The sequence below is a fragment of the Arachis duranensis genome, chromosome 2 (assembly GCF_000817695.3).
Source record: "Arachis duranensis cultivar V14167 chromosome 2, aradu.V14167.gnm2.J7QH, whole genome shotgun sequence".
NCBI classification, from domain to species: Eukaryota; Viridiplantae; Streptophyta; class Magnoliopsida; order Fabales; family Fabaceae; genus Arachis; species Arachis duranensis.
Genome location: NC_029773.3, coordinates 9,200,047 through 9,214,771, shown reverse-complemented (window position 1 = coordinate 9,214,771; position 14,725 = coordinate 9,200,047). Strand labels below are relative to the sequence as shown.

Below are 14,725 nucleotides of genomic sequence, written 5' to 3'. Positions count from 1 at the left end.
AATATTCATATATTTTATATTTATATATTTATATTTAATTATTTAAGAATAAAAAATTTTGTTGCCATTTAAAGTATTGTGAATTAAAATATTGCTATTTAAAGCATTTATTTATATATTAGGATATTCTATATTTATTATTAGCCTTTGATTTTCATCTAATAGAATCTAATGGTCTATATAAATATGGTTCATTCAATAAATATATAATTGTTGAACTCATTTTAGACATATCCGGTATTTTTATCATTTAAAATTCTTAAAATATTTTTATTAGTGAATTGCATTTTCGGGACAATTTTTTGTGATTTAGTTGGCATATTAATTATCTTGGTACCAAAAGTCAATGTTTTTTCTTTCATTTAATAAAAAACAAAAAGAAAATGGAGTGGCCCACTGGCCCAGCCCTCAATCTCCTCAAATAATTTTGAGCAAAACAAAAAATGTGAAGACCAAAAAGAAAGCATGCCAACTATATCAAATTAACAATAAGATATTATATCACCAAAAAAAAGAAAAACACTAAGATGAGGTCTTAGCTCAAATAGTAAATTATTTGTCTCTTAATATACTACTTGCTGGTTAGAATTTTTATAAATGTTAAATATATTGAATAAAAATTCTTAAATATTATGTGAATAAACAATTCATCTTACCCAAAAAAATATTTTAAGAGATTTATCATCTTGATCAATTATGATGATTGTATTATTGTATAATTAACATTTTTAATAATTTAACCCTCATCATGAATTTATGATTAGGATTATAATTGTATTAAATGAGTTAGAAGTTCAATCACTTGTATTAATTTAATAGATAACTCGTTCGTTTATTTAAATAAATATTAAAATTTTAAATTTTATTTTGTACTAATAATAAAATCTTAAATAGAGTTCAAATGGTGACAGATAAAAAGAAAAAAAATTAAAAAAATTAAAAAAATTGAGTGACTTTTATTTGTTTAGATATATTTGGATGAAAAAAATAAAAAAGAGATATTATTAAAAAATAATTTTATTTTTATATTATAAAATATATTAAAAAATAAAAAAACTAATATTAAAAATAAAAAAATTAATTTTTTTATTTTCTTTTTAATATTAAAGAAAAAAATGATAAATTTTTCAACTTTTTTCTTATTCTTTAATTTTTCTCATTAACCAAATAATAAAAAATAATTATTTTTTATTTTATTTTATTTTTTATCTTTTTCTCTATTTTTTTTTTCAAACAAGCATAGTTTTAATATCAGATTAGAAGATATTATTAGGAAAAATAATTTATTAAAAGTCCAAAAAGGGGAATACGTTGCATGAAAGTTATAAGCCACGCGTCCAACTAAGAGTGTACGTTTCTGTCACTGGGCTGGACCTGATGACAATCTGGGCCCCACCACTTTCTCAATCTGAAGCCCTTTCAAATCTTTTCTTCTTTTTTTTATTTCCATTTCTGTCCCCACTTCTTCTCATTCAGTAGATGGACCACCCACCAAAACAACAAAAGCCTTTAACCCACTACTCAATGTTTTGTGCATTATATGTACAGATTATGCCTAGAATATTATATTATAGATTTAAATAATCTGTTATCAGATTTTTAATGAGGTCGCTATAATTTTAAAATTAATAATTGAATTTTTATATTAGTTAAATTTAATAAAATTATAAAAAATTATAAAATAATTAAACTAATATTGTATTAACTTGGATATTATTATTATTATTATTATTATTATTATTATTATTATTATTATTATTATTAGATGTGGATGTAAAATTCATCTGAATTGAGTTTATCTCTTATTTGATGATAAATGAAGTATGAATTGATACATGTCTTAATAACACATGTACCTAACATAAAGCTCTATTGTATATCTGAAAGTACATGATCTTTTTTTCTTTTTTCTTTTTTTTTGTGAAAAGAAAGAAAGAAAGACGATAAAAAAAAGGTGGAAAATAAATACTGGTTAGAAATTAGAATTGAAATCATGGCACATAAGAAAGCAGTGGGTTTTAATTTGAAATGGAATATGAAGAATAATTTGATAGGACTTGAGACGGATGGGTTCTAATAATCCTATCTTAAATGTGGACATATATCATAATTATTAAAGAGTAGTATATAGTATATATAGGAAATGGGATTGCTGGTGGTGGGTTCTTTACATAGAAAATAGCAATACACATAGATTTTTAATAAGAAGAATAATTTGAGCATTTCATCAAAATATTCATTTGACGGATCATATAAGAAAGAAATATATAATTTTAGTAAACTAAATCTTTAAAATAGTCTTTTAAATTATAATTTTTACTATTTTAGTTTTTCAAATCCAAAATTTATTATATTAATTTTGCATTGAAATTCAGTTTTAGACATCATATTAGTTACTGAATTATTTTTAACACCAAATTAGTGAATAAAGTGTTAAATTAATTCTAACTTATCACCCTAAATACAAGGCTAAGCAACAGTGTTTTATTTTGGCACTTAATAAACAAGATAAAACGAAAAGATGAAAAAAATTTATAAAATGTCTAAATCGTGTTATCTTTTTTTATTATCCAAAAATAACTTTATTATTTATCTTGTTTAAGCACTAAATTAAAACGAACAAATATTATTTAATTCTGTGTCTAGCGTAGTAAATCAGAGTTAGTTCAACATTTTGCTTGTTAACTCAATATTAAAAAGAGTCTAAAAATCAATATAGTACATGAAATTGAATCAAAAATTATTATAATAAATTTTAAATTTAAAAAACTAAAATAATGTAAGCAGTGAACTATAGCGATTTATTCAATTTTATTAAGACAAAAATCTATTATAATCAATGATTATTTGAATATTTAATTCTATTTGAGTATTAAAAATTAAAAAAAAAAAGAAATTGAAGTAGTTATTATTACAACTACTATATGGGCAAGTGTATATGTTGCTGGTTTGTTGAAATGCTAAACAGCTCAATAGTTTGCACAAATAGTCTAACCTAATAAGCAAGGGTGTTCCATAAGGAATAGCCTGTTTATATATATTAGCCTGCCATTGAAAAATGACTTCAATTATCTCTACCAAAAGAAAAGCATATACTAACTTCTAACCTACGAACTATATATTTACAAGTTACAACACACAAAAACCTATTAATTATAATAAGTATGACATATACTTACACTCCTCAATATAATTATGGCCTATGTTAAAACAATTATTATTATTATTAAAAAAATTTAAATTTTTAATAAATATATTAAAATTTTAAATTATGTATATTTTTCATAAAAAAATTCAATTTGTAATTTTTATATATATTTTAAGAGCACATACATATTAGTTACATGTATAATAAGAAAAAAATATTTTTAGTGACATTTATTTTATTTTTTTAATGACGTCAGTAATATATTTATTAATACTAATCATCTTATACTTTATTGTTAAAATATTTTAGTTGTAATTATAATAATCATTCGTAAAGATCTTTTTTAATAGAAAAAAATTATAACTTGTCATCATAATATTATAATAATAAATATATAATTATTACAAAATAATTAAATTAACTAAAAGAAATAATGACTATAATTCTATTGCCATTAAAAACGTTTGCTACTAATTTTTTTTTTTTTAGTGTTATATTATAAGCTTTAGAACGTAGGTCCGATGAATAAATTGTGTAATTAAAATATATGCCAAGTTGAGATCTAATTTTGCAGTCCAGAATATTTCACATGGGACAGATGATGTTGCACTTGTGCAACAAGTTATATTTATTATTGTAGAACTATATATATGTCACAATAATAATAATTTATAAACCAAGACAATAATTGCAGATCTTGATAGTTAAGCTAAACCTACTATTAATTATAATATGTACAGAGGTTTCTGCATTTACAAGTTTAGCTATAAATAAATTGATTTATACAAGTTTATGCAAATATTTAATTTATCCAAATCATTGAATGTAGGATAAGAACAAGATAATACAGCACTTCTTCATGATAATAAAAATAATGACTAAATTAAATTCCTTTCAAATGATTCAACAAATGTCACAACGTTGTTAAATCAATTGAAAGCACCTTGATTAACAAGGAAAAACACATGAAGACAAAAAAAAGGTTTTTAATTAATAATACGAGGTTTCCTTATATATATCAATGACTAATTCTCTTTTTGATGCTAATAAAATTTATCTCTATTCAGATCAAGTAAAGAATTAAAGATTATTGCTGAAATGATATATATTAAATTTCCGGGGTCTAAAAAAAAAAATCAAATAGTATATTATGTACATATTATATTTTTTAAATTATTTATTTTTAGAATTGTTCAGAAAATTAAAAATAACTAGTTCACTGTAAATTAAAAGAGATTTTTTCCAAATAAATTCTACAAGAGAAACAGAAATTTGCGATGAAATTTTGATGGATTTGCAACAGTTTTAAATTATTACAAAACAATATATCAACACTTCTAGAAACGTTGTAATTTATGGAGTGAAAATTTAATTTTACAACGGTTCTAATGAATCATTGGTACAATTACAGTAAAATTTAAAAATAGTGTCGGTTAATATAAAACCGTCATTATTTAAAAACTTTAAATTTGATGACACTTTACAGACGATCATAAATCACTGCTATTTAAAAAATATTGTGTTTTTAAATTTATTTAGTGATGGTTAAAAATTATATTCATATTTTTAAATTAATTTTCGATCATTTTGTAATGGTCACTATTTTTTATTAAATAGTCGCAAAATATTATATTTTACACCAACAATCAACACTTATTTAAAAGAAAAAAGAATAATTCGTATTGTAATTATTATTTCACAATTAAAGATACACCAATTTTTAATCAGTTCATTTATTATTCTTTTCTAAATTCAAACAAATTCGGCTCTTAATACCCTATACCGACTTCCACATATTTTAAATAAAAAAATTTATAGTATTAAATTATTTAAATTGTATTATTGCTGCTATTGTTTCATTGCCCTTGTTTGATTCGAAGGAACGCCACACAGTGAGGACAGAATACCTTGGATCGGAGAATGAGGGATCATAAAAGGACAAGAAGCAGATAAAAACAAATTTTAATAATTAAATTGGAGAATGGGAGGAACCACACTATGGCGGTGTGTATGGAACAGAAAGTCTTGTATGTGTTCATTTTTCTTATTGCCCATTTTCCACTAAGATAAAATAAATAAATAAATCAGTCATATTGTTCTCTGTTCCTCCTTTTCTTTATTAAAATAATAATAAAAATTGAAGTACAGTTAATTTATTTATATAAAATTGATAATTAAATATTATTAAATAATAATTTAATTAGAATTTTTAATTATTTAAAAATAAAATTGACTGTATCTAAATTTTTAGGTGAAAATTCAGGTGAAGTCGACTTCACGTAAAGTTGATATTTAAGAGATGTTAGATTAAAATTTAGTTAAATCAGTCAAATCATCTAACGACTCTCAAATATCAACTTCACGTGAAGTCGACTACACCTGAATTTCCACCAAATTTTTATTATAATAAAAAATAGATATCTAATGATGACGAATACTATAAAATAGTGTGTAATATGTTATTATAAAATGATAGAGGTAGTAAATAAAATAGTAGGTTATAGGTATGTTTAAGGATAAACTTCAAACAATATATAAGAAGTGAATATAAAATTCTAAAATCAGTTGATACATAAGAGATCGGCTGATGATTAAATTATAGATTTAATTTGTTGAATGTAACATCCCAATGCAACTTATTATTTGCTTGAGTATTATTTATTTCAACATTTTATGTCTCAAAAGGGAGCAGTTACAAAAATACAAATTTTATATTTAATGAAAACAACTTAACATATCTTATAAAAATAAAATATTCAGGCAAAATACGTAATTAAATTTAATCAAGTTGTTATTACAATTTTTTAAATTATAAGTCTTTTTTTTATTTTTTTTTCCTCCGATCCTCTTTTTTTTTCTTCTTCTTCTTTTAAATTTATGCATTCAGATTCTTTTTTTCCTCTTCTTTTTCTCCTTCTTTTGCTTCTTCTTTCTCTTCTAAATTCGCACAAGGCAAATTTTTTCTTCTTCTTTTTTTCTCCTCCCCTAATGTTGTGTTTTTTTTCCTTTTTGTTTTTCGTTATTGTCATCACCAATAACACCAATATTTGCTAACATCTTTATTAGTTCTGATTTTCTCTTATGCCATCATTAAATAATTTCGGTTTATTTCTTAGTTTATTTCGGTTCATTTGTGTATTAATTGAGGTTCACTTGATGTTACGGATAAATATTGACCAAATTTTTTATTTTTTAAGTACTTTTGGTTCATTTCTTAGTTTAATTGAGGTTCATTTGGATTCAAAAATGAATTCGATATATTTTTGTTAATGATTAAGTCTTTTTAACTATTTGTTCAAATCTGAACTAATTTCAGTTCATTTGCGTGCTAATTGAGGTTCACTTGATGCTGCTGATAAGTATTGACTAAATTTTTTAACAAAAAAGAATGAAATTATACATTATCACTTTATTCAATTGTATTAGATTCCACTTCATTCTATTTAGTTAGTTCAGTTATGAACAAACGGTCAAAAAATTATCAACAAAAATACATTAAATTCATGTCTGGATCCAGATGAATCTCAAATAAACTAAGAAATGAACCAAAATTACTTAAGGAATAAAAAACTTGGTCAATACTTAATAGCAGCATCAAGTGAACCTCAATTAATTCACAAATGAATCAAAATTAAACTAAAAAATAAATCAAAATTACTTAAAGAATAAAACATTTGGTCAATACTTATCAGCAGCATCAAGTAAACCTCAATTAACACACAAATGAATCAAAATTAATTCAGATTTGAACAAGCAGTCAAAAGAACTCAATCATCAATAAAAACACATCGAATTCATTTCTGGATCAAAATGAACCTCAATTACAAGGAGAAAAAGAAAAAATTGGAGCAACAACAGCAGCGGTAAAATGACGACAATTGAGCGAAAACACGCGAAGAAGAAGGAGAAATACGAAGAAGAAGAAAGAATGTAAAGACAAAGAAAGAGGAATGTGATGAAGAATAAGGAAGAACACGAAGAAGAAGAAGAAGGAATGCGAAGAGTTTGCGTTAGTGAAGCGTGTGTTTTACATGATGATGTAATGAAAATGGTTATTTGTTGAGTTTGGATGCCATTTTTAAAAAAGATCTTTTTTTAATGATCTTTTTTAAAAAATCTTTTACAAAAGTAAAAGTAATTTTATGTTTGGATAACTCATGTAAAAAGATATTTTTATCTATGAAGTAATCGGATTGATGCGTTAGTGATAAGTGGTAGATTGGTGAGGAATCAAGACAGGATTAAGAGTGCAATAAGAGATTTTTACAAGAACTTGTATCATCAGGAAGCATCACCTTTGGTAGGTATTCGGGATAGCCTAGTTAACAAGATACAGGAAGAGGACGCTACAAACTTAGAGAGGATGCCTTCGGCTGATGAAATAAAGGAAGCAGTTTGGGATTGAGAGTCATCTAAGGCCCCTGACTGTGATGGCTACAATATGAACTTCATAAAGAAGTGTTCGAAAAAAATTGGTCCTGAGTTTACTGCAGTTGTCATGGATTTCTTCCAGTCAGCTGAGCTACCAAGAGATTCTAATGTTACATGGGTGGCTCTGGCTCTGAAGTTTGTGGGAGCAAGGGAGATTAAAGATCTTCGACCGATTAGCATGGTAGGGTATGTGTATAAGGTCATTTCGAAGATGTTGGTGTGAAGAATGAGAAGGGTAATACCGGACTTAGTAGGGGAGACTCAGAGTGTATTTGTGCAAGGGCGAAAGATTCATGATGCGGCTTTGATTGCGTGTGAAATTGTGCAATGGTTGAAGCAAAGAAAGAAGAAATCGGCAATAATCAAACTGGACTTTCAAAAAGCTTACGATAGAGTCAAATGGAAATTTGTGGATATTGTACTTCAAAAAATGGGCTTTGGACAAAGATGGCGAGGATGGATCAAGGAATGTGTGTGCACGGCGTCTATGTCACTTTTGATAAATGGCTCGCCTTCTAAATCTTTTAAGATGGAATGGGACTTACGATAAGGGGATCCTCTTTCTCCGTTTCTTTTTGTTCTTGTTGTTGAGGTCCTTCATAGGATGGTAGGAGAGGCAGTAAGACATGGAAGGATCTCTCCTTTGTTGGTTGGAAAAGATAATATTGAGTTGTATCACTTGTAATTTGCGGATGACACAATACTTTTTTGCCCCCCGGAGGAGGAGACTATTTGCAATTATAAGCGGCTTCTACGGTATTTTGAGATGATGTCTGACTTGAGTATTAACTTTGATAAATCTAGTTTGATTCCGGTTAATTACGAGCGAGAGTGGTCACAAAGGATGTGTAGCTTGTTGGGGTGTAAAGAAGCAACGTTGCCAGTCAAATATCTTGATATTTCTTTGGGAGCGAATCCAAAATTGGTCAAGATATGGAAACCTATTATAGACAAAGTAGAAGAGAAACTCAATCTGTGGAAAGCCAAAACGATTAATGAAGCTGGTAAGATAGTACTCATCAAATTTGTGCTTAATAGTCTGCCGGTTTACTGTCTTAGCTTATATAAGATGCCCAGAGCAGTAGCAGATAAGTTGATATCTTTGCAGAGAAGGTTCTTGTGGAGTAATGAGGACGGAAGGGATGGGGTACCTTTGGTAAGGTGGTATATTGTGCAAGCTCTAAAACGCTTTGGGGGTTTGGGCGTGGGCGATGCAGTGGTCTGGAATACAGTATTATTGTTCAAGTTGTAGTGGCGATTTTCAAAGGAGGATTGTCCATTATGAAAGAAAATTGTGTGCTCCTGCAATGACTTGAATCCAAATATCATTTTTTCTTGTCATCCGGTTCTTAATACAAAGGGTCCGTAGAGAGACATTTGTCAATTACAGATAAAAGGACAACAAGCGAGAGATAAGATGGTCAGAGAGTTATCATTAGAGTTAGGAGATGGTAGAAGAATTCATTTTTGGGAAGATAATTGGCTACTATGTGGTGTGCTGCAGGATGTATTTCCAAGACTTTTCTCGGTTTCAAATCAAGTCGGATCTGTAATAGGGGATTGTGGGTTTTGGGATGGGTTGAAGTGGATATGGAACTTTCATTGGAGAATGGTACTATTCCAATGGGAGTTAGAATTAGTTAACCAACTTCATGGAGTTCTACAATCTATCAGGTTAACAAGTGAGAGGAAGGATAGAATAGTATGAAAATTTGATAGATCAGGAGTTTACTCTACTAACTCATTTGTGCAAGCTTTGCAGGCTGAGACTCTCCCGGAGGACATTACGAGTTATAGTTTTACTAGATCTATATGGAGAGGACTAGTACCACCAAGAGTTGAGCTATTCACCTGGTTTGTGTTAGTTGGTAGAGTCAATATTAAGAAAAAATTGATTAGATTGGACATTATTGATCACAGGGATATAATTTGTGTTTCATGTAAAAAAGAAACTGAGAATGATTTCCACTTATTTATTGGCTGTGAGTTCACGTGGTAGGTGTAGTGTGCCTGGTTATACACCCATAATAAATTTTGGTCTATTCTAGGAACCATTAAGCAACACTTTGAGAGTTGGACAGGAGTTCCTGTAAGAAAAGTCGAACGTCGTAACAGGTGGCTGATTGATTTTTTGCCATCATTTAGAATACGTGGTTGGAAAGGAATGCCAGGATTTTCAGGAATCAAGAAACATGTCTTGCGGAAGTTATTACTAAGTCGTGAAGGAGTTACAAAGAGTGGGTTAGCATTTGTTTCGTCTAGTTGTTGATGGCATGCCGAAGATAACTACGATTTTTTGTTTAATGTTTGTATTGTAACTCTGGACTTTCTAAATGCTCTGTACTGTGTTAAGCTTTTTATTTCAAAAAAAAATCTATCAATTATGTTTGGGTAAAATAAGATAAAAGTATTTTTTGTTAATTTATTATGTGAAAACATCTTTTTTTAAGAAAAAAAATCTTTTAAAAAAATATAAATTGTAGTTTCTCAAAAAAGATATTTTTATATTTTTTTAGTGTTTTTACTTTTATGATTAAAAATTTACCAAACACACTACAAAATAAAAAAAATCATTAAAAAATATTTTATTTTATTGATCTAATAGCGCCCAAATAAATACTTAAATGTGTAATTGAATTTATAAAAATATAAAAATTATCTCTTATCCATAAATACATTTTATAAATTAGTGGTTTTCGATCTTTCTCATCACATCATCAAAAATAAAATTCTAAGGCTCATAGTGCCAAATAGACAATATTTTTAAACAGGTAAAATGTATTGTTAAAAATTAATCATTTTAGTTATGTATCTTTTATATTTTAAATATTTAATTATAAAAGGATCACTACTTCTTTATAATATATTAGGTCATTTCTTATAATAAGAAATAAGAGTTTTTTATTTATTTAAATAAAAAATATTTTTTATTTTATTTAATTTTTTTAAAAATTATGTTTTTATAAATTACCTCTCAATTTTATATTCACTGTCTGTGAAATAGGAAATAATTTTTTTTACCTTAATGTCACTGCTATTCGTGGCAGCATTATTTTATCCCTCTTATCTCAAATTTGTAACTAATTGAAGAATAATATTTATGTTACAGAAACAAACTTTTGAAGTTCCTCTCTCACCGTAATTTACATTTTTGGATGAATGACAAAGATAAAAATTTTCAAATTCAGTTATTTATTAAAGGAGTAGGCCACAAGATTTCATATTGGAATTGATAAATTCATCTACCAACACCAATTTACTTAGTTTCATTTTTATTCGGGTAATTTATGTTTTTTTTGTGACCGGTTAATTTATGTTTATTTATAATAGATATACTTCATTAGATGATAAATAAAATATAAATGTTTAAAATTAAGATAATAGAATAATTAAAAAAGAGAGTAAACTCAATATATGTTGAAAAAAATATCAAATTATAATTTTTAATTTTCATGTATTCATTAATTGGGTACTCATTAATTTCAATTGTACTTTGTATTCTTAATTTTCATGTATGTACTCGTTAATTTTTATATATTGTATACCTTTTTTTATCATGCTGTGAATACGAATTTAGATAAAATATATTTATGATGATAATAATAATTATAAAATTGAAATAAAAAAATATTTTTTATTTTGTAAATAGTGGATACAAAAGTGTAAAATAATGTATAAAATTATTGTAAATTTTTTAAAAATAATGTAAAATGAAAATAAAAAATATATGTATTTAAACAAATAAAAATCGTATGAAACAGCAATGGAGCAAATTGAGTATATATACTACGACTTTAAACACTAATGAACAAAATAGATAAATAAATAAAATAAAAGGTGAGATTGATAATGATATATGAAAGCAAAACTTTGAAGTTATTAGTAAAGTTTGATTTGTCATGCACACAACAACGTTCTTACTTTGTTTCTTTTCTTTCTTTTGGTTCCTCTCCCTTCCTTTAAAAGCCATTATCTTTATTTCAAAACATGTCTCTCTCCATCCCTCTCTATCTTAACTGAAAGATCAAAAAAGCTTCTCTATCTCTCTAGCTATCTTTTTTTGTTATTATCTTTCTATTTGTTCTAACCATGAAGTTATAGAATCAAAATTAACAAAAGAAAAAAAAATCTTCTAGCAAACACAGTTTTTGTATTACATGTTGCACCAACAAGAGTTTATGATTATGATAGGAGAATAAATTCTCTCTTTCTACTTTCATGAAAGGAAAAATTAACAAGTGAAGCTTTTTAATTTGTTTCTTTTTTTATTCTTGGTTTTACCTAGTTTAACTTTATTTTTCATATCTAACAGAGAGTTTGAGAAGAAGTAGTTTCAGTTCAGTTCAATTAGTTTCAAACCAACTTTGTTACAAATTGAGAAACATTCCCACTTCAATTAGATTCCTTTTTTTGTTTTCTTTTTTGCAGCCAACACTAAAAGGGTCCTTGAATAATCCTCAAGTGTTCAATTTCATCACATATACATAGTTGATTTCTTTGTATAATATAACATCACTCAAGTACTCAACCTATAGTATTGGTAAGTTCATGTTCAACACATCGTATCTAATTTTGTTTGTATTATTATATTTTCTACTTTTTTGAATTATATATAATTTATTATTGTTATTAATTTTTTTGTTGCACTTTTTTCAGTGTGAAAATTTAGTTTGTTTTCTGGAGGTGGACCTTGGAGGAAGGGAATTATATTATGCTACTAAGGAACAGAAGATCAAGGGCTATGAACAAGCCAAACTTAATTTCTGATCATCATCATAGTCATCAAAATAATTCTCAATCACCAAAAACAAATTATGATGAAAAAACAACCACAATTCCATCTCTATTTTGTTCCCTACCAAAATTGAGAGATTTCACTATGAAATGTCTCTCAGGAATTGAAGCCTTACCAAGCCCAACATCAATTCTTGATACAAAAACAGTACTCTCCCCACTTAGGAATAATATTCCATTCTCATATGAGAATAACATATCCCCAAAAATATTGCACTCTTCCAACAACAAGAACAAGACTATGAATTATTCAAAAGAAGGAATTGGTCTTGCTCTTGTTGGAACCCTCAAAGATGATGATCCAATTCATCATCATCATCATGAGAATACTGGAAACAACAACAACAATAATAATATCCTCTTTGGAACTCAGCTTAGAGTGAAAACCAATAATAATAATAATAATAATAGTAATAAGGGTTGTTGTTCTTATTCTTGTTGTTGTTCTTCTTCAGAATCATCATTTGTTATGATGAATTTGAGTGAGATGGAGCTTAGTGAGGAATACACATGTGTGACAACACATAATGGTCCTAATCCAAGAAAGACTCATATATTTGTTGATAATTGCATTGTGGAAACCTACTACTCTTCTCCTTCTTCTTCTTCTTCATCATCAACAATAGCTTCACTCAATAATTTTCTCAGCTTTTGTTACACTTGCAAGAAGCATCTTGAACACACAAAAGACATCTTCATTTACAGGTATATAGACATTATTCTTAGCTTCTTTAATTTTAATTTTCTCTATGCTATATTCTTTTTTTTTTTAATATAAATCATCTATATAAATATATATTTGAATTAAGAGTTATGCTACATGTACACTAAAATCAGTCATTAGTATAAAATATATGCTAGAATATAATTACATATTGAAAATAAATTAAACCACACATATATTTATATATAAATACAATAGTGGCTAATGGTAGCTGATTTTAGTATAAAAATAATATTTTTGTTAAATTAATTATAAGTGTAAGTTGTATACTCTCTTATTAATGATGATGCTAAATTTAAATTAATTAGATAATATATATTTGAAAGGACTCATGCATAGACTTAATGTTTTTGAAGTTATAAATAATAAAAATAAAGTGTTTACTTTTATTTATTTTTTGTTTTTATTTTGTTCGGTTAATTTGTACCTTCCTGACATTAGAATCCATTAAATTTTACCTAATCTTATGGTGTCATATCTATATAAATCATTAGAAATACACAACCCTAGCCAATAATCAACATTATTAATTAATAAGTAGATTCTTTTATTCATTTTTTGTCTTATATTCTTATAATATAATTTTGGTATGAATTCATTCCTTTTTTTTTTTGATAGAGGGGACAAAGCCTTCTGCTGCGAAGAATGCCGCCACAAAGAGATGGTGTTAGATGGTGCAGCAGAAAATTTATAATAATTTGATGATAAAGGATATCATTTTTGACTTCACTCATTTCCCAACGGCCTAAGAAAAGTGTTGCAATTTCATGATGAGGATAATCAACCTAATTAAGCTAGTCACGAATTTTCAGCCCCTTTTTGAAGTTTTGTGGTTTTTTTTGTTTTTCTTTTCCCATCCATGCAAATAGAGAGATAAGAGATGAGGATGTAGAGTTTTTTTCAAGAAATTAATGTGTAATAATTTTTATTTTATTTTATTTTTTTGCTCATGGTTTTCTCCCCCTTGTTTCATGCTGAAGTAGATGACATGATGATGATGATGTATATGACCAAAAATAGTGTCTTCTTTTTTCTTCTTATCCTATTGATGGTGATCATACATATATTATTGTGGATGGGGACCAAATTAATTATTATTTTTTCCCCTCAAGATTCCCTATGTGACTAGTATTCAATTATTATTGCCCCTGGATTGAGAAAAAATCCAGCAAGCTATATACTATATTATACTTTAAAAATCTGACATTGACAGAAAGAAATAATACATACATACATATGATAGAGTAATTACACTTTAAAAATCATGATTGAATATATTATTATTATTATTAGTTTATGCTTAAGAAAATCTTTGATAGGGGTAATGGGGAGAAAGAATCACAAACTTTTTCAAAAAATCCATTATAACAATGCCAAATTCATGATTTTCCATTGGCAAGAAAAAATGACAATAAAAGAAGTTTGAATAAATTTATTTAAATAAATGGGTTCATCATTATTAAAGTAAGATTATGCACCCAAAGAGAGGGGGCAGGGAATCATGTAACGTAAGAATTGGTTACATTTGAGTTGTGTAATAATTTTATGTAAAGACGTATGTTTTGTGATTTGTAATTATTAATCAATTATTATTAATATTTTTATAATATAAAATTATTTATTTTTTT

The 14,725-nt window shown here is 26.6% G+C and overlaps 1 protein-coding gene across 1 annotated transcript; it reads left to right on the top strand.

Moving 5' to 3' along the window:
* The first annotated feature begins 11,519 nt into the window (after positions 1–11,519).
* Positions 11,520–14,196, top strand: LOC107473379 (FCS-Like Zinc finger 8). The gene is made up of 3 exons (XM_016092932.3): positions 11,520–12,119; positions 12,236–13,078; positions 13,716–14,196. Exons 2-3 carry the CDS (start codon positions 12,291–12,293, stop codon positions 13,789–13,791), a joined length of 864 nt encoding a protein of 287 aa, XP_015948418.1. The 5' UTR covers positions 11,520–12,119; positions 12,236–12,290; the 3' UTR covers positions 13,792–14,196.
* The last annotated feature ends 529 nt before the right edge of the window (positions 14,197–14,725 follow it).

Excerpts from the sequence above, each read along its gene's own strand:
- LOC107473379 (XM_016092932.3), top strand. The coding sequence starts at position 12,291 with ATGCTACTAAGGAACAGAAGATCAAGGGCTATGAACAAGCCAAACTTA. Across the intron at positions 13,079-13,715 it reads AAAGACATCTTCATTTACAG|AGGGGACAAAGCCTTCTGCT; the intron begins GTATATAGACAT and ends TTTTTTTGATAG.